At 42.2% G+C, this 25,542-nt stretch overlaps 1 protein-coding gene across 13 annotated transcripts in view; it reads left to right on the top strand.

Annotated features, from left to right (window-relative positions):
- The window catches only part of celf2 (cugbp, Elav-like family member 2), a 239,346-nt gene that overhangs the window by 126,753 nt on the left and 87,051 nt on the right, over nt 1-25,542 (top strand). For all 13 annotated transcript variants that reach the window (XM_085375374.1, XM_085375363.1, XM_085375361.1 and 10 more), the window contains one exon: nt 15,398-15,594. In XM_085375374.1, coding sequence (XP_085231500.1) covers nt 15,398-15,594 — 197 coding nt within the window. The remainder of the gene's footprint in view (nt 1-15,397; nt 15,595-25,542) is intronic.

Raw genomic sequence — 25,542 nt, 5'->3', positions numbered from 1 at the left:
AAACAGAAGAATGTGTTGTACATGTGGACAAAACACCCCAGTTGTATTTTGTGTTTAGTGGGAGCCTGAGGTCAAACACACAATCGCACTCAGTCACAACCGCCTTGAAATGATCTACGAGGGAAACTACAGCGCAAACAAGAGTTTACAGATGTGTCCTCGCAGAGAAAAGGAACTTCTCAGTGTTGGGTTTTTTTCTGGCCACACACACACCAACACAGAAAACATTGCCCTCCCATGCCAGCCAATAAATAGGTTTCCCCCGGCTGTCTCTCTCCACTGTGTTCAACTTCACTTTGCTTTTGCTCCGAGCATCCTCTCCACTACTGCAAGAACTACTGCTCCTTCCCCTCTGAGGTCGTACGGGGTATATGTGTGTCTAATAATGGCTGATTAAAGTCTTAAAAGCAGTTTCACCTGGAATATGCTGAGTAAAAAAAAAAAAAACACACACCTTTTTGTTTTATTGACATCATATATGAAAATAGGATCCTCTCCACATGCTAATAGAGGTAACTGACAGGCTTTCATAACCTTTGTACTGCAAGCAGCGTAGAGGTTTGCTCACAATGGGACACAATTGTGCCAAAGCCAGTACAGCAAATGCACTCGTGTTGTTAAATCAGTGGTGGTTTGTTGCTGGCAAGTGCCCTGTTTTCTCTCCCGCCTGTCTCTGTTCCTGTTTGTCTCTGTCTGATGCCCTTTTTGTGCTTTTTCTTCTTTTTTTGTATTTACCCTGTGGTTTTCTGCTCTGTTGTCCCCTTTAGAGGTGTCACGACCAATGTGCATGAACACACCGGGGGGGATTTATTGTTCAAGCGGGGCACAGTGGTGGAGGTGTTGCATGTTGTACAAGCAGACAAGGATTTACTGTAAAACACACGCAAAAGCACTCAAGCACCTGTGAAGGCCCAGGTGACTTTTATTTTTCCGCCAGTTCCATCAGCTGAATTGAACCGGTACCAATCTGATATGATCCCCCACCACTATCACCATCAGCCCGTCCGCTATTTCTTCTGTTCGCTGGATCGGCATTGTTGGCCCGTTTTGCGGAGAAGCATTAGTCAAATGGGCCATCATCCCCGTCGGCGAATCAGATGATGACTTTTGGCAGAGTGCAGCCGCAGCGCGATGCCAGACAATCAGAGCCACTGCCATTTCATCACACGGTCGCACGCGGACGCACAGGCACGCACGCAGACTCACACCACAAACAAGCTGTTTCTCATTAAGCCCGCAAACATGAGAGATTGAGTGAGAGGGACGAGGGGTGATGACGGAAGGGAGACGAAGGGAGACGAAGGCTTTTTCCAGGGTGAGATAAGAGAGCTGGAAGAATGAGACGAGGGACACGGTGCAAATCCACCAAAGAGTCAAGGGTGAGGCACCTACCTACCTGACACCCAGAGCTTCCACCCCCCCAGATGCCCTCACCCCCTATGTCCATTGCTGTTCCCATGGCAACAAGATATAGGGAGGATGTGGGGTGAAGAAAAGAGGAAGTGTGCTAAAGATTAGGGTGGAATACTGCTGCTACTGCCTGGATTTGACCAATCTGGTGTTGAGGCTTTAAGACGCTCTAATTCCTTCCCCCCCTTCCTTTTTATCACGTGCACACACACACACGCACAGAAACTCAAGGTCAGACTGATGTGAGCTAGAAAGCATATTTTGAGGGAGAAAATTCCAGGAACTGCGTTGTTAAAGTAGAAAAAAAAACAGAAGAAGAAGCGGTAAAAACTAAGTGCAGCTGTTTTTTGTTTTTTTCTCCAAAATATTGGCCCCAAAAATAGAAAAACATTAAGGCCACCACTCAGTGTTTGAGAATTTTCCCCGTGCGGGAATATTTTTATTTTTGTCTCTAGCAGATTGCCTCCCCATCTGTGTATTTGCGAGCTTGAAAACTTTGTGACCAGATGTGCATTAAAATTCATTTTGCTCATTCACGCTCCCACGAGGAAGAGCGTTATTGAATCCAGTGACCTTGTGACCTCTCCTACAGTGTAAGCAGGCAATATTTCTATTTATCTCTCAAAAGATACAAACTTATTGATTTTTCTTGTGTCTAGATGAAACTTGTACATCTTTACAAATGCTTGTGGTGGTTGGAAAACCTTTTGTATTGTCCATGATTAGGAGTTTACCATGGACAGAGGTTAAATCCATAGATGACTGTGGAGGCAGTATGTGCAAAAAGGACTATACCAAAGCTCATATCATTTTGTCAGATTTGGATGTAAAGGTCAACACCAGTTGCTAATCTACCTGCTTGCCAGCTGTTGTCAGTGAAAACCAAAAGCTAGAAAACATCTAGAGATCATGTGAAAAGGTGTGTTTAAAATCTTTCACTGAGCAAATTCAGCTTTGGAGCAGGTGCTTTAGGTTGTGAAGGAATGTATTTTAACCCAAACCCTCATCTTTACTTAACCCTAGGTCGTAGTTCAGCTCCACTCCTCCTCTGCATGTGACAGCGTTCATCACCTTGTTGTTTCTTCTCGCAAATTATAAAATAGCACTTTGAGTGTGTGTGTGTGTGTGTGTGTATGGGAGGCAGTGGCACGGTGACTAATACACAGTTTAAGTTTCGTTGTGCAACTTAATTAACTTACACACATGCAGACAGGCTGTGAACAGTAGAATAATGTTTGCACTTTCTTTGAAAGGACCTCATTCATCCATAACATGTTCTTTCTTTATGAACCGTGAAGCATTTTTAAAAGAAGTTAAGGGGGGTAGAAAACTCAAGCTTGAATAGAGACGAAATAGAGTTATTCATATACCAATTTTGGGTGTACCTGCTGAGGCTTTCTTTTGGGTACTCAGCTGTGATACATTTACAGGCATTCTTATATGAGGCTCAGAGTGTGTGTGTGTGTGTGTGTGTGTGTGTGTGTGTGTGTGTGTGTGTGTGTGTGTGTGTGTGTGTGTGTGTGTGTGTGTGTGTGTGTGTTTGACTGGAAAATGCCTGAATTCAGAAGAATCAGACCTGTTCAAAAATTATTCTGACCTATATTTTCTTCCCAGCGCTGTTCTGTTCACACCGTTAGCTGCAAGGCGCTCGTGTGATGGGGTGGGGTGGTTGCTTGCATTACGTTTACATGAAAGCCGGTGAAAAGAAAAAGAAGGAAGAAGACAAGTGGCTACAGATTGGGTGCACGCTTCATTATCATTCTTTCTTCTTTTTGATTCATTCACTGTGTTTTTAAATCTGTTCATCTCTCGACATTCATAAATAACTTTTAAAGGCCATTTTGGCCAGATGTTTCACCAGATGAGATGACATCTTTCATAATGCTTTCCATTTCAGCCCTTAAAAGTAAAAGTCAGAGCTGGCTAAAAACGACACAGTGGCTGTCTGAATGTTTTGTATTTTTATGCTAATGACTTGCTGAGGTAGGAGAAATGAAGTGTTAACTTTAAGGCTTTTTAGCTTAACACATCCTGTTATTTGATCAGTCCGATTCCAAATGTTTGTGCTGATGGGAACATTATCTTGCTATATGTTCTTAAAAAGCTTATCTGACATGTTGCATAAATACACAGATATATTGCATGTGTTCATATACAAAGCTATGAAAAAGCCTTGATCCAGTCCTCATTTCTTTGTCTTTCTGGGAAAATCAGATATAGGTGGTGTGATTTATGGATATGTAAAAAGACATAGAAATCCAGTATATAAGAAAAAAAGAGGGTGTTGGCTCTCTTTTGTTCAATATTACTGGTGTTCCCAACCCACTGGCAGTGTGTTGGTGGATCATTTTCATGCTGAAAAATTAAGCTGTTGTCAGATCAGAACCTTTTTAGATGGTACTGGATGGTGCATCCACATCTAAATGTACTTTTCTGGGTTATAATTCCAACCGTTTTGACAATATCCCCAACACCACTTGCTGAACTGCATCCACAAACCATGACAGACCCTTAACATTGGTTATTTGCTAAGTTGTTTGTTATGCATAGGCAGAACACTTGTTCATCCCTTGAGTTAGGTGTCTTATGCTTAACTGTTTCATAGGTTAGTGTTTAGTGACTTGACAAGTAAAAACACCTGGACTGAAATTGAGTGAAAAACCAGCCAATGTCCAAAGAAATACTATGAAAGACCCCAGAAAGCCTGGAGAAGTATTGCTTCGACTGTTCTCATCATAAACCAAAAAATGTCATTGTCAGCCAGGCTCAAAGCCAAAAACTGACAAAAGCGATGAGTTTTTTAGCAGCGTTTAAGCATTTCCATTGCGGGGAAACTGTTTTATTTTTTCAGCCAAGCTTTTACTTTGTCATTTGTTTTCAAGTATTCATATCAAGGTAGCTTTATGTGCCACAGATCACACCGCATGAACTGCCACCTGCAGCACCCAACAAGGGAGCTTTAATTCCAAGAAAACAGTGTGGGCTCCTCCAGCGTTTTATACATGCAGGAAAATATGAGACATGAGAAACGAGCAGAATGAGACACATTTCACTTGTGTCCATGTGTGTCATGCATCAGTACGTTTACTTCACATTGTGAGTGTCTAAGTGTGCGTTTGTGTGTGTGTGAGTGTTAGAGCGTAGGTGTATGTGTGTCTTCCCTCATTATCCGGCGACGGCGTGCGGTAGCTCGTTAGCGCAGAGCTAGCTGAGCGTCAGGGCACCGGTGCAGCTTCATTAGGTACTGTGACATTTATCTGATCGTTTCCCTGCATCGCATGTACTGCCACGTCTCCATGGCAACCGCAAAATGCGTGCACACACATAAAGGCAATCATACAGTTTCATACAGACCGAGCACTTTCTGCTGCTTTCCTCCTCCCCGCTGCATAGAAACACTGATAATAAAAAATATTTATTATGAAACATGTAGCAGTGGCTGTTATCCCAGAGCTGTACTCAAGGTGGGTGGAATATTGCTTATTGTAAAGTTCAAGTGAATCACAGTCAATATCACACTCCCTCTACAGGGCCCCTGGGAGCCAGTTTACCTCGCTGTAAGTCACTTAGAGAAAACCTAAAAGTGTTCCAATAATAACACTGAATGCCATTCATTTAGTTTGAGTCACTAATCCGCCGTGCACTGACAAAATCAGTTACGGACTGGGATTCTGGAGGGAAAAATATGTGGCTCTTGTGTTGTTTGGTGAAGTTACTAATCTGCAGAAAACACTGAGGCTCATGAAGTGAATTGTGAGTGTGTTTCACTGGATGTGCGCGTATCTGCATGCACGTTATACGTACGTGTGCGCACACTGATGCACAGATGTTAGAATTCCAAGGTGCGTATGAGCGCTGTTCACTTGGGGCGAGTGTTGATGAAAGGAGCACATTTAAATGGCTGCAGTGATTTTGTAAATCTCATATTTCTAAGGATCTCCAAGTATGTTTACAAGTGTGCCTTCCTCACCTCATTTTAATGCAGAAGGCTGTGTGATGTGCTCATTGATGCTCAGTGTGTCCAATGGGGGAAAATGCACTCAGCAGAGCCAACTTCTCTTTCATTTTCAGGGATATAAAGAACATGAATAGAGCATCACTGTTCAAATGGGTTAGATGGTATCAGAGTTCAGGAGCTAATGATTATCTGTGGAACCCTACAGAGAAAGATCTACAAGCTTTGGGCCCCCATATATTAAACACATGGCAGGAGGCTAAGCAGGATGTTCCACTTGTCCTGCTCCCCAGCCACACTTCCCAGTTTCTTCCAAGGAGTTCCAGAGGTGTTCCCGGGTAAATAAGATGTATAATCTCTCCAGCTCATTCTGGATCTACCCGCTTAGGCCTGCGCAGAAACCATCCAAAGAGAGTCACCCAGGAAGCATCCCAACCAGATGCCCAAACCACATCAACTGACTTCTTTCGACACGTAGCAGCTTCACTCCAATACTTCTCCGAATGTCTGAGCCCTTCGCCCTGTCTCCGGAACCACAGAGGAAACCTCAACGTGAGCCTCAGCTCTCTTTTCACCACAACAGTCTGGTGCAACACCTGCATTACTGCTGATGAATCGTTAATAAGTTCCCAAGATACTTGAACTCACTTGCTTGAGGCAGCTTCTTTCCACCAACCCACAAGAACCATGGCCTCAGACTTGGAGACTCTCATTCCAGCTGACTCAGCTGCAGTAAATTTAATATCTTCATATGATGTTCATATGATATTCATAATTTCCTCACTCGGTTGAGGCAACTTGACCACTCCAGTGCATGCTGAAGGTCACATTCTCTTGAGGCCAATAGAACTACATCATTGGCAAAAAAGTATGGATGACGCATCCGCTCTCTGCTTTACTGGGGTTTCCTGGTCTGTTTTTAATCTTCAGACTTCCAATTTTATTGGGAGCCATGCTGTCTAAAGCTGTGATCCAGTCAGCCAGCTAGCAGTTAAACAGGAGTCACTAAGAGATGGAACTAACTAGTTAGTAGTGATTGAACTTAAGAATACAGGGTTACATTTTCAACACACAGTGCAGAGCTGGAATTTTTTTAAATAGAGGTGCAATTGAGAAAGAAAATGCCTGGAAACATCTGATCAAACACAAGCTTTTTAACTTGACAGGTCACATCTACAAAGTCTGTGTATTATTTGCTAGCATGCATGTGAGACGGGAAATATCTGCTTAATGCAGCCCAAGAGAGCCGCTATCGTGTTTGTTGCTTCTTCCCAGCTCTACCCAGACAGTCCATGTCTTAAACAAACTATCTCCTGCTGTGTACTGATCGTGGAGTCATTTCTTCCGAAAGTAGTATTATTGAATTGTCATGTAGCCCTTGATGTACCCCTTTCAGCGTCTTTCACGATTTCTGTCTGTTTGTGTTAAGTCATGTCAGAATCTGTCAAGGTGTGCACATCTGAGGAGATCTGATTGCCCGTGGTAGTATGTCTGTGTGTGTTTTCTAACATATTTGTAGGTGTGTCTTTGTGTATGTGCAGTAAGCTGACCTTGGTCCCCGCACTCCCTCTGGGGCGAAGAGGGGAACTGATGTTTCTCACTCTGCTTGTCAGCAAGATTAGTTCCCCTGTGGGACTGTTGCACACCCTGCAAACACACTGCCAATGAGAAGAAGTGTGTGACAGCTCGGCCTTTCCACGAACCCACTGGAGTGTGTGTACTTGTATGTGTGTGTGCTCCGATTGAGGGGTTACGGGAGTCAGAATGGATGTGTGTTTTAGAGCAGAAACAGAAGGGGAAAACAGCAGGGGGATCAGCGCAGCCAGCCTGAACCAGAGCCTGTGTGTGTATGCATGTGTGATATGTGTACATGCATGTGTGTATGGTTTCTGAGAGAGCACACGCTGAGCTCTTTGCTGTGCTTACTCTAGACCTGGCTCATCTGCATCCATCTCCTCCACCCTCTCCCTCTCTTTTACTCCTACTTTTACCTCCGTCACTTTCCGACTGTCTGTTTGGAGCACATTCCTATCTTGCTGCCTACTGAACTCCAGCTGTGAACAAGGCCAACAGAGGGGAGAGCAGGTGGTTAATGTAGTCCAGGTAGCTTATCGCTGTCACCATTTACTCTTTATCTGTGGAGGCAAAGATTGTTTTCCTTTTTCCTTCTACCTGTAAAATCCACAGCAAAGCAATATATTTTTAGGGTTTTTATTGCCAGTCTATTGCTGTGTGGCAACACTGTGTTTGGAGAAAAAATAGGAGAACTCAGAAAGTTAATGATTTGACTGTCATAAAGAACCTTAATTCTACATTGTATGTTTCTCATGATATAATAATCTGTTTATTTTCTGCCTGAATCCCTCCTGACTTCCAGAGAGCGCCACAATTTCTAAAATCAGTGCTTTGGTTCAACATGACCCCTAGCTGTACTGGTTCACTGTGGTGAAGAGAGAGGTGAGCCTAAAAGTGAAGCTGTCAGTTTACACAAGCTGTCATGGCCACGAGCTGTGAGTAGTAACTGAGGGATGTGGATATGATGATGGGTGTCTTGGCTCTCCCTTACAGATGGTTTGGTCATTTGGGTGGGGGTGTCAGAGTAGAGCTGCTGCTCCGACACATCGAAAGGAGGCAGTTGAGATGGTTCATCCTGGGTGAAGGGTTCTGGCATGTCCTAGGGTGTCTCTACAAGGTCTTTCAGGTTCCCCCAGGGACTGGGGCCCAGACAAGAGGAAGAAGATGGATGGATGGATGGATGGATTGTGTCTAGATTCACAGCCATATATCAATTTTCTGCTGCTTCTCTGGGTCCAGGTCAAGAGGGCAGCAGCCTAAGCAGAGACATCTAGACCTCCCAATGCCCGATCCCCTCCTGCAACTCTTCTAGGCGTACACTGAACACTCCCAAGCCAGCAGTGAGGTGTAATCTGTTCAGCATGGCTTGACTCTGGCCCAGGGGCCTCTTCCTGGTAGGAGATGCCCAAAACGACTCACTTTGGAAGCTTCAAGGAGGCAGGCTAATTAGATACTCTAACCACCTCAACTACCTCCTGTCGATTTAGAGAAGTTCCAGCTCGAATGATCAAGCTCCTAACCCTCACCTGGGAGAGCCCAGACACCCTTCATCAGAAGCTCAGTTCCTCTACTTGCATCAGCAATTTAATTCTTTCGGTCACTATTTACAGCTCATGGCCATAGCTTAGATCAATCTGTAAATTCACAGCTTCGCTTTTAGGCTCAGCTCTCTCCTGACCGCGCAGGACAGTACATCTGAGTCCGTTCAACTACACATGCATTCATTTTTACAGTTGAATTTCCAAATTTCTTAGTATTCAGTTATATAGTTGAATTTAGAGTACTCGATGGCAGCCCTACATGTCCACAGCTTTTGGTTCTGTCTCATCTTTCTCATCACGTTAATATCTGGGTCACTGCTTTCAAAAGAAAAGCTCTTGCAATTTTCCAGCTCTTAATGACTAAAAGACTAACTTAGCAAATACCTGGTAAATGTAGTGGAACATTAAGCAGCTAAAAAACATTTTGTCTCCAGACAATAACAGCACTAAAGACAGCCTGAGTGCTGAACTTGATTTTAACTTGTCAATAACATGTTAAAAGCTTGTTCCCCACACCCCCAGAAATTATTGGATGACCTTTCTTGAACATTATTAGGAATCTTGAGGCCTTCTAACTGTTTTCTTGGCTATACTTTGGACTATATTCTGCTTCTAAACAGCTTCTTTAAATGTGCTTAAACCAGCCCTCCCACAAAGTAGATGTTTTAAGTCCAAATAAGTCACTTTCTGCAACCTGACTGTTAACTGTGTGTTCTACAAGTTAACAGCTGGAACCTGAGGGCACTGAAAAGAGAGAAACCACACGGATGAGTGGTGAATGGCTTGATGATAAACATTTCCAGCTTTTCTGTTGCATTTCCGTTTTGATTCATGCCCAAGTAAAGTGAAAAACACACATTAAATAAATGTTATCTTTCAGTATCTGAGCTAAGCTGGGTTCAGACATGCTACAGTCCTGGCAAGCACGTCTTGATAGCTCGCTTCTCATGTCACTGTTACCACTGAAGCCAATTATTGAATTTGCCAAAAATATGCTGAGAGAGGAGGTTTGAGGAGCTGTGAATGTATAATGAAGATGATGCATGAATAAATAAATAACCATCATAAGGTTTTATGATCAATATAATGCAGCTGTAGTTTGGTCAAACAAGCCTGCTGTCTAATGTGAGTGCAAGGTGAGGGAATAGCAGCCCTCAGCACATGCTTCAAAGCCCTACCCAGACACTTTTTTTTTTAGCCGGGCTTAATACACACATACACATAGTGAGTGTAGATCAGCCCTCAGTCACAGCCCTGTGCTTCAGGGAGACCGGAGTGATGGAAGCAATAGTTAAGCCATTAAGGCAAACAATTGGCTCAAATTGAGAGGGAGGGAGAGAGAAAAGAAGTGCAAGAAGAGGGAAAGAGGGAGGGAGATGGAGAGTCTATGGCAGGAGTGGATCCACTCAACGACTTAATCCGAGCCCCAGGACACTCTCCTGCTAAGCTTCACACACTTTCACAAACATCTACACACACACACACACACTATAAAGCTCTGCCTGCCTCCAATAACACCTTGTCAGTCTTGGCCACAGGGGCGATGGAAGAGCCGCTCATTCCTTTATAGTTAGCAGAGGCACCTACTTCCAACCACCTAAGGGAAAGACGGAGCGTGCAATCTACACAAGACAGCTCTGTGAGCATTCGTACACCTTATGGCTGCTGGTGTGAAGCTATTCATTGTCTTAGCAGGCAGAGTGAATGGTGGAAGGAGCACAGGGTGGACAGTGTCCTGGACGAGGGAGGCGATCCTCTGACACCGGCTATTGTATCGTCTCCCCCCTTGGCCTTGCTCAGTCCCCACAAGCCTCACATAAACAGCTAACAATGAGGGATTGTCTCCAGCCTATTCCCCCTCTTTCTGCTCTTTAGCTTTCACACACACATCAGCTTTGTGTGTGTGTGTCAGAGGGCGAAGGCATGATGTGCTGCAGTCTGAACCCAGCGACCACCGCAGCTTGTCCGATGCAGTCGTCTTCGCCGTTTATGTGGCTAAATATCAGCCGGTGATAGGGCCAGTCAGCTACTTGCTACCACCGCCGCCCTTCCCTCCCTTCTTTCCTCCCCCCCCCCCTGCCGTCAGCTACCACCCTTGGGGCTCGTGCAGTACCCAGGCCCGAGCGATTTATCGGACAGCTTAGCGAGGAGCGGTTATTGCCCAGAGGACTGTTAGCACGGGCTTGGCTCGTTGACTCCTTCTCCATTTCTGGCGTTTTATTTGACATGTCCTTTATGTCCTTTAAAGAATTGGGCGTTTCTGCCGAGCGCCTTGGCTCTTTCTGCAAAAGATGGATGGCCCGCGTTCAAAGGTCTGGATGTTTTCTTTCCTCTCCCTCAATCTCTCTCTTTCCCCCTCCCTCCTTCCTGCAACTCTTTCTCCTTTCGCTCTCGCTGAGCTTTATAGGGTGGTATTAGCGTTGTCAGCTAACCAAGCTCAGGATTTGGCTTTGTTTTGTTTTTGCCTCTTAAGATAATGCTTTTTCACTCTCCTGCTGAGAACAACAAAAGGAAGAGAAGAGCAATAAAACAGCACAGCCATTGACTTTGGTTTCATTAAACTGGTTTTCAGCCGTCTTCAATAGACCACAGGCCTTGATGGCGCTTGCGTGTATGTAAGAGGTTGTTTGCAGCCATGTGTGTGTGATTATCGTCAAAACACAGCCACACTTTGGCTCGTGCGTACTCAGGTGCCGCTCTCATCTCTGTCATGGCCTTACTGCTGAAAGGTGCTGAAAGTTATTCACCTTCATTGGTGCATAATTAAATAAATAAATAACAGAGAGAGGAGCCACGAGTGTGTTTTGTGACGATAAGTGTTGTTGCTCTGCAGTGAAAGGGCGGGAAAGCACTTCAACTCCTTTTCGTATGCATTCCAGATGTGGAGATATATAAGCAGACCGATCGGCGTGTAAGCATCTGTGTCCTGTTAGAGGCGGCCTGGAGGTTTACTGTACTGGCTCTGCAGCCTAATCCCTCACACAAAACCTCGCATTACCACGCCGCACGCTGTTTACCCCTCATCCAGCGAGGCGTGCGAACACGCACAAACATTCACACATGCATCACGGCGCACATATATTCGCACAGAGTGTCTCCTCTGTCGGCTACAGCTCGGTCTTGTGTCGGCAAGTGCAGTGAAAAAAAAGACGTACTTTGTATGCTGCTTTTGCTGTTGCGCTGTAAAATAAAATCTGAGTTCACCTCAGTCCTTCAGTGTGGATTTACTGACATCCCATATAGATCCATCGCTACTAGTGATGGGTCGTTCGCGAACGAAATGGCTCTTAGAGCCGGCTCTTTGACGTGAACGACGCGAGCCGGCTCCTTATCGCGAGCCGTCACGTGGGTTTTTGTTTTTTTTTTCTTTCTCTCAGCCTCTCTCTCGCACTTTTTTTCCGCTTCACTCTGCACGCGAGCCTTGTGCTTTACGCTGGGCAGAGGGGGGAGGGGCTGTAGTTACACTCAGTAGCACAGGAACAGAGCCAGAGAGAGAGAAAGAGAGGCAGGGACAACAACATTAGAAAGGTATAGTAATCATCCACAACTATTTTCGGTTGCAGATGATAAAGGATTGAGAAAGTTTATTCATGCAGGTCCATATGACAGAGAATATGCATGTTCTTTTAGTTTTCATATTATAATTTATATTTAATTGTGTTGTGGTTTGCAGTGTTTTGTGTTCTTTTCACTTTAAATTTGTGAAAGGAAAAAGCTGAAAATTTAAATAGTTAAAACTTGAAATGTGAATAGTTGATTTTTGTATTATATGATTTATTTATTACATTTTATGTGGAGTGAATAAATAAAAGTATATTTACGGTGGCCCCTAGAGACAAAGCACATACAAACTTCAAATCACGTACGAACTCTGAAGCATGTACAAACTCCAAAACACGTACAAACTCCAAAACACGTAAAAACTCCAAAAACACGTAAAAACACGTACAAACTCCGAAGCACGTAAAAACTCAGAAGCATATAAAAACTCAGAAGCACATAAAAACTCAAAACACGTACAAAAGACAACAGAAGTGCTCCAGGATGCTGGGCGCAGTGTTGAGCCTTTGTTATCTTGTGGCTACACAAGCCAGCAAGTACCAACGACCGGATTTGGTGTGTGGTAATAACAGGTAAATGAACTTTTTTTTAAATTATTTGAATATATATATGAGTGCCTGTGTATAAATATACAAACAATACACACATGCTTTCAATTGTGTAATTTAAGTGATCTAGTAGCTCTGCTTTGGAAGTTCAGTTCATGCTAGAAATGTGTTTTGGAGTTTGTACGTGTTTTGTCTCTAGGGGCCACCGCATATATTTATATATAAACATATATAAATAAAACCACTTGTTTTTACGTTAGTAATTCCTTTTGTGCATAATTTTATATTATTGTTAATAATAAATTAATTAAAGCAACAAAACAACCTGAAGAGCCGGTTCGGAGCCGAAAGAGCCGGCTCTTTTTAGTGAGCCGAACCGAAAGAGCCGGATCTCTAAAAAGAGCCGGAAATCCCATCACTAATCGCTACATCTCCGCTATCAAAAATCCACACTTAGCATCACAGTGAAATGTCAGTTTGCTGATGTGTCAGGTCAGTGTATATTAGTGATGGGATTTCCGGCTCTTTTTAGAGATCCGGCTCTTTCGGTTCGGCTCACTAAAAAGAGCCGGCTCTTTCGGCTCCGAACCGGCTCTTCAGGTTGTTTTGTTGCTTTAATTAATTTATTATTAACAATAATATAAAATTATGCACAAAAGGAATTACTAACGTAAAAACAAGTGGTTTTATTTATATATGTTTATATATAAATATATGCGGTGGCCCCTAGAGACAAAACACGTACAAACTCCAAAACACATTTCTAGCATGAACTGAACTTCCAAAGCAGAGCTACTAGATCACTTAAATTACACAATTGAAAGCATGTGTGTATTGTTTGTATATTTATACACAGGCACTCATATATATATTCAAATAATTTAAAAAAAAGTTCATTTACCTGTTATTACCACACACCAAATCCGGTCGTTGGTACTTGCTGGCTTGTGTAGCCACAAGATAACAAAGGCTCAACACTGCGCCCAGCATCCTGGAGCACTTCTGTTGTCTTTTGTACGTGTTTTGAGTTTTTATGTGCTTCTGAGTTTTTATATGCTTCTGAGTTTTTACGTGCTTCGGAGTTTGTACGTGTTTTTACGTGTTTTTGGAGTTTTTACGTGTTTTGGAGTTTGTACGTGTTTTGGAGTTTGTACATGCTTCAGAGTTCGTACGTGATTTGAAGTTTGTATGTGCTTTGTCTCTAGGGGCCACCGTAAATATACTTTTATTTATTCACTCCACATAAAATGTAATAAATAAATCATATAATACAAAAATCAACTATTCACATTTCAAGTTTTAACTATTTAAATTTTCAGCTTTTTCCTTTCACAAATTTAAAGTGAAAAGAACACAAAACACTGCAAACCACAACACAATTAAATATAAATTATAATATGAAAACTAAAAGAACATGCATATTCTCTGTCATATGGACCTGCATGAATAAACTTTCTCAATCCTTTATCATCTGCAACCGAAAATAGTTGTGGATGATTACTATACCTTTCTAATGTTGTTGTCCCTGCCTCTCTTTCTCTCTCTCTGGCTCTGTTCCTGTGCTACTGAGTGTAACTACAGCCCCTCCCCCCTCTGCCCAGCGTAAAGCACAAGGCTCGCGTGCAGAGTGAAGCGGAAAAAAAGTGCGAGAGAGAGGCTGAGAGAAAGAAAAAAAAAACAAAAACCCACGTGACGGCTCGCGATAAGGAGCCGGCTCGCGTCGTTCACGTCAAAGAGCCGGCTCTAAGAGCCATTTCGTTCGCGAACGACCCATCACTAGTGTATATAAAAATTGCCGGCTTCGGGGATATCAGGCTGTAAAACCTAAATTGAAAGCTGTCTCGCCCCGCTGTAAGGAGCTGCGAAGGCACCCAAGAGAATTTTATTAGTGTGGCTCTCACTGAGTTTCAGTGTCCTTGTGACGTTTCTAAAGGCTGTTTTAGAGCCTTTTCCATAGTGTTATGAATGAAAACCTGGGAGGGCATTTTTTGAAGTTAAATTAATTTTTTGCACAATATTGGTTCCAAGGTTCTAATTTAAGATATTTTATTATTTCCTCCTTTTTCATGTGTGTGTCTGCTGAAAGCTCAGTATCTTCTCTTATAGTGGCTTTGAAATGCTTCAGAATTCATGATATTCTACTTTTACAGATGTTTAAGCTTTCAAATCACTTTAACCCATTAGGATCTTGGCCATTTTATTCTATGTCTACTCTATTAGATACTGCAGTATGCAAAAACCAATATATATGTGTGCGGATGACTAGTTTAAAAACCCCCCCCACAAGGTTACAATACACTGGGCTGACTGAGAAAATCAGTTGTGAAGCTGAAAATCAAGGCAACAAAGACTGATTTTTATGCTGCTGCGTAAATTTTAGTTTCTGCTGAATTTTGGGGAGCAAATTTGAAACGTGTAATTGTGCTGTGTGCAGAAACGATACACTCAACCTTTAGGTTATTTATTTTAACACAAGGGAAATTTCCATGAGCAAGCCAGAGCACGGTTTGGATATTTGGTCTTTTGAAATTGAAACTGCGGGGTAACGCTGTTCTGCCAGTGAAAACTGCTTTTAAGTTTTCAAATTTAGCTTCAGGTCAAGTTTGTTTGTGTCTAAGTGTGTTTACGGGTGTGTAGTTTTAGTTCGAGATTCCTACGATAATCAAAAATATTAGGAAAATGCTTAAAAGCATTGTAGATCCAGTTTAAATCACATAACATGAACACAGAGACCCTGATTCTTAAGCTGTTAGTGATATTGGTTTGTCTGTGATGTTCTAATGTCCCGCCTTTTGTCTCTTCAACAGTAACGGCACGGCCGGAAAAATGAACGGGGCGCTGGAGCATTCGGACCAGCCAGACCCGGACGCCATCAAGATGTTTGTGGGCCAGATTCCACGCTCCTGGTCAGAGAAGGAGCTGAAGGAGCTATTCGAACCGTATGGAGCCGTCTACCAGATCAACATCCTCCGAGATCGCAGCCAGAACCCTCCACAGAGCAAAGGTACTAACCAACACGGTTACACAGTACTTAGAGGTGATGTGTTCATTCATTCATGTATGGTTGTCTGCTATAGTTTCTCTTCCTTTTTACCTATGTTTCTCTCCTTTCTTTCTCATGATGAAGAAAATAAATCATAAAAATATCAACAAACGTTTATGCAAATACAATGATACAGTAGCCTAAGTTATGATAATGAATCGAGGTACTTTGGTCCCTCTTCTTGGGGAGTCAAGTGCTCCTGTTTTGTCAAAGCTGCTGGTGTCTCAGAGATAAGCCCAAGGTGTCCTTTGGCCTTGGTGCCATGACTCAGGAGCCCTTGGCATCACATTAAAACCCACCAGAGTACAATTAAGCATCATTTTCAATGTTTTCAGTAGAGACAAATTAACAAAAAGATGTTATAATAGTGTTAGGATTATGATAGGGTTAGAATTACAATCATCAGTGATTATATCAGAGGGTTAATACACACCAGATCACAAGTAACCTGCTTAGGGTTAGGGTCATCATTAATGATGACTTAGACCTCAGAGGGTTAAAGCAGCACTGCTAGCTCTCGGCATTACAGACTATATGAAAGATGGGAAGACCCTCTATGTCTGAAATTGAAGCTGCCTCTGAAGTGCCATAAATCTGCATTTTATTTAATAGCCAGACTTGCTAATCAAGCTAACTAGCATTAGCTTATAAATTAGCATGCTTCTGTATCCAATTAAGGTCATTTGTGGCTCAAACAAGATGGGAACAGCCCTCATGCTTAACTTGAGAATTGAACATTACATTGTGTAAATTGTAGTCAGGCTGTAGTCAGCCTAAGAAGGTCAGAAACATTAAATTTATAACATATGTAAAAGGCTGTTTGTCTACTGATCACCTCAGATGACAATGTCAGGTGACATCTCCAGGTCTATTTACTCTGAAAGAGGCTGTAAAACTTTGGGAAAGAGTCCATTACATATCAGTGAGTTAGAGAATCTCGCTTCTGATCGATGATAATGAAACTAAGTTGAGGACTGAACCTTTCTGTCAGTAAGTCTTGTTTTAGCTGCTATTAGCCTCTGTTAGCTGCTTTAGCCAGCGTTAGATCAACTTTTTTTGAAGTGGATCTAACATTTTTGGACTCTTAGCAGATAATCTCTTGCAAAATATGAGCGTTAAATCAAACAGTTTATCAGAGGGAAAGCGTGATTTTTAGGTTACGCAAGCTTAATATTAGCTATTGTTAGCTGTCCGAAGATGGGAAGGTCGCAAATCTAGTCTGCTGATAATAAGTAATTAAAACAATATCAGGGATAAATAAGCAAATGTCTCTTCTCCTCCACCTTAGGTGTTTTATTTATGTGGCAGATCTCCAGCCAATCATATGGGAGATGTCGTTTCAGGCCACTGTATTCAAATGCGGTGGAGAACATGGAACACAAACCACAAACCTGCTCCTTTGTATTTAATTAAAAATTTGGATTAATTAAAAATTAATTAGAAATTTATGAGAACATATCAGTTTCTTGGAAGATATAATTACACAATACAATTAGTATACAATACAATTAGTAATTACAATTAGTAATCTATGTATATTTATGAGTATAATACCCTTTTTTTCTAAGTAAATAATACAAAAAAAAATACTGAGTACACCTCTAAAGCAGGATTTCACAAACTTGGTTAGTCAGTAGAAATCTGTGGGCAGTCAACTATCTGCTCATTTTTTCTATGACCTCTCAAAACACTTCCCTGATGATGTTATGGCTTGAGTTGCTATTTTCAAGTCATGACTAATTTAAAAAGGATAACCAGGCTATTCTCATGGACTGGTGGCTTGCCGATCACAAATCAATAGCCAATGAGATTGCATTTTAGCCAGATGTGACCCTTTGCTGGTCACATCTGGTGTTAAAACACCAAGAGTGGACACTACGACAATGCTCAGCTCAGGGCTTTACTTCAGGACTTCACATCAGATGGTCACATCCATCTTTTATAGATCTTTTATATGCCATCTATGCTTTGCATCAAGTACTGCTCCAACACCAAAGGACAGTTTGTCCGTATCTGAAGCCAACAGCTTCTGACAGAAACGTCACTTTTTAACGCTCTGCTATGAGAATGCGTAGGATACCCCTACAGAAAACACAAACACTTAACTGTATGTACACTTCTACCCACACAGAGGCACATAGACTATCAGTGGTTGAGGACCGTCCCACCTATTTAATGGCAGAACAAGTGATGCATGTGCAACATTACACAAGCAAACACGTATTTCGTGCACCATTTGAAGACAAAGACTCGCCTTGCCAGACTTACACAGTCAATTGTTCGAAACTGCATGATTTGCAGCTATTTTCTCCCATTCCCTTTTCTTTTTCCTTTGATGAATTCATCAAGTGTGAGAGCAAACAATAGAGACAGCAGCCACAAACGGGCAGACAATAGCGTTGCCATATTAACAGCCATCAACCAGAGTGGGGGTTGATGACACTCCTGATGAGACATGGAGAGTGGGAGGAAAGTAAAGAGAGAGGCAGTGAGGACGGCAGGAAGGGAGAGGTGGCGTTTCCACCCGACTGGAAAGCAAATTTTGAAGAGAAGTTTCAAAGTGTCACTTGAAACAAGATCGGAATCAAGAGGGATGAAGTGTGAATAAAGCCAGTAAACACTTTCCTGCAAGAAAAATGAAGTCAAGGAGTTTTCATTTCTGGGCCAGCTGATGCTTGCTATAGATGTCTTGAAATGCGGTGATATATTACAAAGTAAAGCTCTGTATTACATTTAAAAACTTCTCATTTGGCTTGTCGGATGCTTTGAGAAGGAAACATATTTGACCTAATACCAGGGAAAATAACAGTGTTATTTATACGGAAATCATAAGAATAAGATCTGACCTCTTGGTTTTGGTGTGTGGAGCTTATTATTTTCAATACTTCCCGTGCTTCATGTTGCCACAGTGACGTCACCCGTTTAAGTCTTACTGACCAAAATTAGTTTTGCATTTTTGGAGCGATTAATGTACAACGAGCAATATTGTTAGTTTAATAAGGCTTTCAAAAGTGTTGCAAACATGAACACATACAAGAGATCCAGTTCACTGACTATGAAATAGCTGATTTGATGCCGAGCAAACAGCTAGCAGCCATAGTCAAATCGTCCATGCGCAAAATAATGAAGATGTTAAGCCTTGATGTAATTTAAACTGTCAACTTATATAAATATTTAATACTTTTTTTACTGTCTGGCTCTAAAAATGTTTATTTTTCTTCTTTAAAGTCACATTTTATTATTGAAGATGATGAGGATTGACTCATTTTTACAGGCAGCTGCAAGTGCCTCTTTGTGGAACTACATGTTTGTGGTAGAAAGAAATGCAGATCAGTGCATGAACGTGTGCATTTTGTAAACATATTCAGTCGGTCGAAATGACATAAAACGTTGCACTTTATGCAAATGCACCTGGGTAGACTCGCATGAGACCCATGTCCCCAAATAGTCCTGAGAGTTCCTGCTTATACGCTGCAAGGGAAATTTAGAGTGCAAATCAGTGTTGAGTAGAGATGCTCACCTCGTGCTCACTCCTGTTTTTATATGGGTGATTTTCATATTGCAATTTTTAGAACAGATTTTTTTTTTGAATAATAGTTAAGTAGGAATTAGTGATTTAAGCTCCGAAGGCTATTAACTACCAGGTAAATGCGGTAATTGTGCACTACTAATTTTCTGCATACTGAAAACTTTGTAGAGTTTTGCTGGGTAATGATCGCCTGGTTAATTATTATTGAAAATCTAGTCTATTCTAAATTTATCATAGGAAATTACAGTAACTGGCTGTCCAACCTGTAGTATTCTGTAAATTTTAATCAGAAATCTTAAACTTTATGACATATATTTATATATATATATATATATATATATATTACTTACACCCAGCACGCCCCTGCGGGCGGTTTATCCTTCAAGCTCGGGTCCTCTACCAGAGGCCTGGGAGCTTGAGGGTCCTGCGCAGTATCTTAGCTGTTCCCAGGACTGCGCTCTTCTGGACAGAGATCTCCGATGTTGTTCCCGGGATCTGCTGGAGCCACTCGCCTAGCTTGGGAGTCACCGCACCTAGTGCTCCGATTACCACGGGGACCACCGTTACCTTCACCCTCCACATCCTCTCGAGCTCTTCTCTGAGCCCTTGGTATTTCTCCAGCTTCTCGTGTTCCTTCTTCCTGATATTGCTGTCATTCGGAACCGCTACATCGATCACTACGGCCGTCTTCTTCTGTTTGTCTACCACCACTATGTCCGGTTGGTTAGCCACCACCATTTTGTCCGTCTGTATCTGGAAGTCCCACAGGATCTTAGCTCGGTCATTCTCCACCACCCTTGGGGGCATCTCCCATTTTGACCTCGGGACTTCTAGGTTATACTCGGCACAGATGTTCCTGTACACTATGCCGGCCACTTGGTTATGGCGTTCCATGTATGCCTTGCCTGCTAGCATCTTGCACCCTGCTGTTATGTGCTGGATTGTCTCTGGGGCATCTTTACACAGCCTGCACCTGGGGTCTTGCCTGGTGTGATAGACCCCAGCCTCTATGGATCTTGTACTCAGAGCTTGTTCTTGTGCTGCCATGATTAGTGCCTCTGTGCTGTCTTTCAGTCCAGCTTTGTCCAGCCACTGGTAGGATTTCTGGATATCAGCCACCTCCTCTATCTGCCGGTGGTACATACCGTGCAGGGGCCTGTCCTTCCATGATGGTTCCTCGTCTCCCTCCTCTTTCTTGGGTTTCTGCTGCCTGAGGTATTCACTGAGCACTCGGTCAGTTGGGGCCATCTTCCCAATGTATTCTTGGATGTTCCTTGTCTCATCCTGGACTGTGGTGCTGACACTCACCAGTCCCCGGCCCCCTTCCTTCCGCTTAGCGTACAGCCTCAGGGTGCTGGACTTGGGGTGAAACCCTCCATGCATGGTCAGGAGCTTTCTTGTCTTTATGTCAGTGGCTTCTATCTCCTCCTTTGGCCAGCCTATTACCCCAGCAGGGTACCTGATCACGGGCAGGGCGTATGTGTTGATGGCCCGGATCTTGTTCTTACCATTCAGCTGACTCCTCAGGACTTGCCTGACCCTCTGCAGGTACTTGGTGGTTGCAGCCTTTCTAGCGGCCTCTTCATGGTTCCCATTTGCCTGCGGGATCCCCAGGTACTTGTAACTGTCCTCTATGTCTGCAATGTTGCCTTCTGGTAGTTCAATCCCCTCAGTTCTGACTACCTTCCCTCTCTTTGTTACCATCCGACTACACTTCTCCAGTCCGAACGACATTCCAATGTCATTGCTGTATAGCCTGGTAGTGTGGATCAGTGAATCGATGTCTCGTTCACTCTTGGCATACAGCTTGATGTCATCCATGTACAGGAGGTGGCTGACAACTGCTCCGTTCCGTAGTCGGTATCCGTAGCCAGTCTTGTTAATGATCTCACTGAGGGGGTTCAGGCCTATGCAGAACAGCAGTGGGGACAGAGCATCTCCTTGGTAGATCCCGCATATATATATATATATATATATATATATATATATATATATATATATATATATATATATATATATATATAATATAAATAATTAATTTCCTCTTTCTTGTGTCTTAATGACCTTGAGGCTGATTTCAAAATGTATTCTCATTAACTCACATTATTCATATAATTGTATTGAAACATTTGTTCCTCCGATGAGTGTAAAAAATGCGGGGCGATCAAAAGCTGTCCTCCTGTTGAGTGTATACTTTTAAAAGATGTGATGTCATCCACCTTTCTGCAGCTACACCCTCCACCTCACCTCTGTTTTTAGTTCTTCTCTCTCTGATTTTCCTCGTTTTTGGCTTCCTCTCATTCTGACTGAGTCATACAAGCTTATGAAAGCCTGGAGACAGCGTTCTGCCAAATCAACGCATTTCTGCACACCAACACACTTGTCATGTGCTTTGCATTTGTGTGTCCTTAGCCTTGAAATGACTCCTTTTCTCCTCGCTCTCCTTGTTCCCTCTGATATCTCTGAGGGGTGGACGGGGGCCACAGTTCCCCCTCATGTCCTTCAGCTCCTTCACATCTCCTTCTCCATCTTCACTACCCTTGAAATGAGTTGTTTTTGCGGCTGATGAGTCAAAAGTATCGCTCAACGGGAGAAAGCAAAGCCACCTAGCATGCCTTTCATTTTTTTCTACTCAACATGACAATCTCTGTCCATATGCCTCATTTTTATTTATTTATTTTTTAACAGTCTCCTTTTTTGTGGAGTGCATTAAGAGGAAATGTAGCGTTTGATTGGGCTCTTACTGGCCTTGTTATTCGCAGGCTCTGAGCGCTGTTGTTGTTTTCTCATAGTTAAGTAAGCCGCCTGGCCTCATCTGCACCCGCTCAGCCAGAAGGAGCTGCGATTGCACCCTCGCCAGTTTCCCTGTTGAAATTTCGCCAGTGTCAGGGAAACTGTGGCCCCTCGCTTCCCTCAATGTGTTTATTTTAAATTAGCAATGGTGTTGTTTGTAAAGGATCTTCGCCATTTGGGGCAAATGAGCCCACTCCGGTGCCCCAGCGGTGACCCAGAGGCACTTTTTCAATTCTTTGTAAAATACCAGTTTGGATTTAAATGAGTTTGTTAGACCCACCGAGACGTAGGAGAAGTTTCGCTGCTCACCACTTTAACTCCCAACTTTTCTGCTTCCTTCTTTTTTCGATTTTCTTTGCACCCTCATTAGATGACATCTCCACAACTGCTAGTTTGAAAAAGAACATCAACAACAACAAAAAGGGGAAAACAGGACGACATAATTGACAGCGAAAATTTGGAAAAGAGCATGATAACTTGTTAATTAAATGCTCAACTCATAAATTTATGGAGGATGCATGGGTCTGAAAGTGAATAAAAACAAGAGTGTGCCTCGTCAAATTAAGATTAGTCTGTTCAGATATGAATAAGAAAGAAAGAAACAGTGCTTAGCAAGTTAATTAGACCACAACCATTTAAGGTTTATGACACACATTTATTATGTTTTTTATGTTTCTGTAATGCTTGATGATATTATTAATGCTAAAATATCTTTTTTCTGCTATCCGTAAATTCTCAAACTAACTGTTTTACAAAAAGCTGAAAAAATAGTAAAGGATAATATTATTTTTGATTAAGATGCCAAATTAAAATTATTTATTTGTGTTCCTGAACAGAAAATTACTTTCGGTATTTGAATATTGTGCTGATTTAAAGTCCAGTGTGCCGACTCCAATTTGGTTATAAAAACACGAGTTCGGTTTTCTGTTTCCTTAACAAATAACAATATCATTTTTTGGTTTTAAACAAGTTTTGAGCAGGTTTCTAAAATATGTTTTTTTTATGATGTTATTAAGCACTGTAGGCTTTATTGTGAAACCTTCAACAGGTTCTCTGGTTAGATGTTTAAGTTAAAACGTCTTTAATAGTCTTTAGGTGGTCAAAAAGTGACCATCGTCTCAGGGATGCAGTAAAATGATTTATTAGTTCCTGCTTTATTTTCTTTAACCGTCTATGTGCCTTCATTAAAGCTTTAGAGGAGTCAAATTCAAGTACCCATTGATTTCACTGGGGTTTTTTTTCACTTTAGTCAGTTTTGCATATAAAAGGTTTGCAAAGTTGTGCAGTCCCACAAGAAATACTGCTGCTTAACTGCCTGATTTTCCTTGCTAATATCCCACACTTGTCTTTTGGCATCAAAAAATAACGGGAAAATAAAAGGATACAGGTACCAGAGTATGTACTACATAATTACTTTTAATGAAATACTCATCCCATAGTGCTTTGTAATTCCCAGATTCCACAGCAAATGATTTCCAACCTTATCAAATTGAATTATCTTCATTAGCAAAGTTTTGAAATATAATAAATTATTATAATTTAAAGTGTAGCTTGGTTATCGATTATGATACAGTGCTTCATTCCTGATCTCAATCACTGTTTCGGGTTATCTGAGGGTGCTCGGGTTTAAATGTTACCATGGCAACGCCAATCTCCACCAATCAGGGATGTTGGTTTTTAAATATAGGATTGTTGGTTAGACAGTATAAAAGATGGACACAGCAATTCAGACATCCACTGGTTTCTGAAGTCTAGTTTTTGAAGCCTCGAGATGAGCGTTTCCACCGCATGATTGCAAAGGAAACTGGTGTGAAGACGAGGGGCGGGTCTGGCTGTGAAACTGAGTAATGACCAGTCAATCACAAGTTGTTAGCCAATGAGTGCAGTTTCATACCACAGATTTACAAAATACACCCAAAATGAGTGACTGAGCCCATAAACTCAAGACAGGAAGTTGCATTCTCCATAGACTTCTACAGGAAGTCTCTTTGTAATCACAGCCATCGCCATCTGGTGGCCTTCAGATAAAATGTAGGTTTAAGGCACTTTAATATCGGCTTCATTTTTCCAACGCACCAACTACATACATAAGCCATAACCAGCGTCACCTGATACATGTCATACCAGCTGACATAGAGGGAAAAAATGTGATTTCTAGTTTACCTCCAAAATCGAATTATGACTGTTTAAATGAGCATGACAACTTAAATCTGAAGTTACTTCTCATTTTACCAGCTGGTTTATTATAAGAAATTACTCCAAGATGGCAGTCAGACTTGGGCAAACATTGGATCGGGACAGCTATGAATAAATTAATGATTAATTACAGGATGTTGAAGATAAAACCCAAGACTTAATGCGCGCTTGGAGCTCTGGCTAAAATGCAGTTTTCCACATCAAACCAGCGAGTGGATATCTGTGGATCAGTGTAATCCCCCCCCCCCCCCCCCCCCCCCCCCCACACACACACACTTATTATTGTCATCATCTGGCATCACATGACGGTCCTAAGTGCTGTATGAGAGGCTGCTTCAGCCCGACGAAAATAAAATTCCTTGAGCAAACACCATTCAGTCGTTTTCAGAGCACTTTTTGGCATTAAAGTAAGAGATATCATTTCAGCTTTCAAAAACACATATTGGTAATAATTTAAACGATCTCTTTAATCCCGTTTAGGTTATTCAGAAGCCAAAATGTAATCAATCACAGAAAAATGATTTGAGAGGCAGCTTGGTTTGGTCCCAGAGCATTCAATTGTGTCACTTTTGTGCGTCATGCAGAATCCATTTTGTCGTTTGACCCAGGTGCTTGCATTTAGGCTGTGTGTGAGTGTGAGTGTGTGTGTGTGTGTGTGTGTGTGTGTGTGTGTGTGTGTGTGTGTGTGTGTGTGTGTGTGTGTGTGCTTATGCTGACTAGGATGGTCTGGGGAATATCGTGGCGCTACTGTTGGTTTAATGTGTTTGGAGTTAATAACCAGATGAGTGGATGAGCCGGGGAGGAAGGGAGAGGGTGAGAAATGGAGCAATTTGGCATTTTGTGCTGAAAGAGAGAGAGAGAGATGGAGGCAGAGATAAAGAGAGAATGAGACAAAGAGAGCCAGAGGGGTAAACAGAAAATGGTCCTTTTGCTAAAACACAACCTTAAGCGCCATGACGGGTTTGTTGCAGCGTGTGAGTGTCTGTTTTTTGGCTGGGGATGCGCTTTGTCATTTATCTTAATGATACAAGTGAGACACAAGCACACGCGCACACATGAACATCATGCATGCACAGAATAAGTTTAATGTCTTCATTAAGTGGCTGATCTGCGCAAAGGTCTCTGTGCACAACACGGCCTGGAAATACTTTGGAATGATCAAAATAAGGTATAAGGCACAAGGGATTTGAGTCGTGGCAAACTGAATGCAGACGAGTCTAAATTTTAACAGGCCTGAAATTATTATTGGATAAAGCGATGTTGTCTGTCAGACCTGCGAATGCCAGGGAAGGGGAAAAAATGAAGCATGAGTGATTATTTCTCTCTTAAAATTCTGATTCAGCTCTCAAAAAGCAAGAGCCACAGCTTTATTATATGACTAGTGGATTATT

The sequence above is a fragment of the Diplotaxodon limnothrissa genome, linkage group LG17, assembly GCF_057381915.1.
Source record: "Diplotaxodon limnothrissa isolate DT_005_m linkage group LG17, D_limnothrissa_male_GT1.1, whole genome shotgun sequence".
Classification (NCBI taxonomy): Eukaryota; Metazoa; Chordata; class Actinopteri; order Cichliformes; family Cichlidae; genus Diplotaxodon; species Diplotaxodon limnothrissa.
This window is presented reverse-complemented; position numbering and strand designations above follow the sequence as displayed.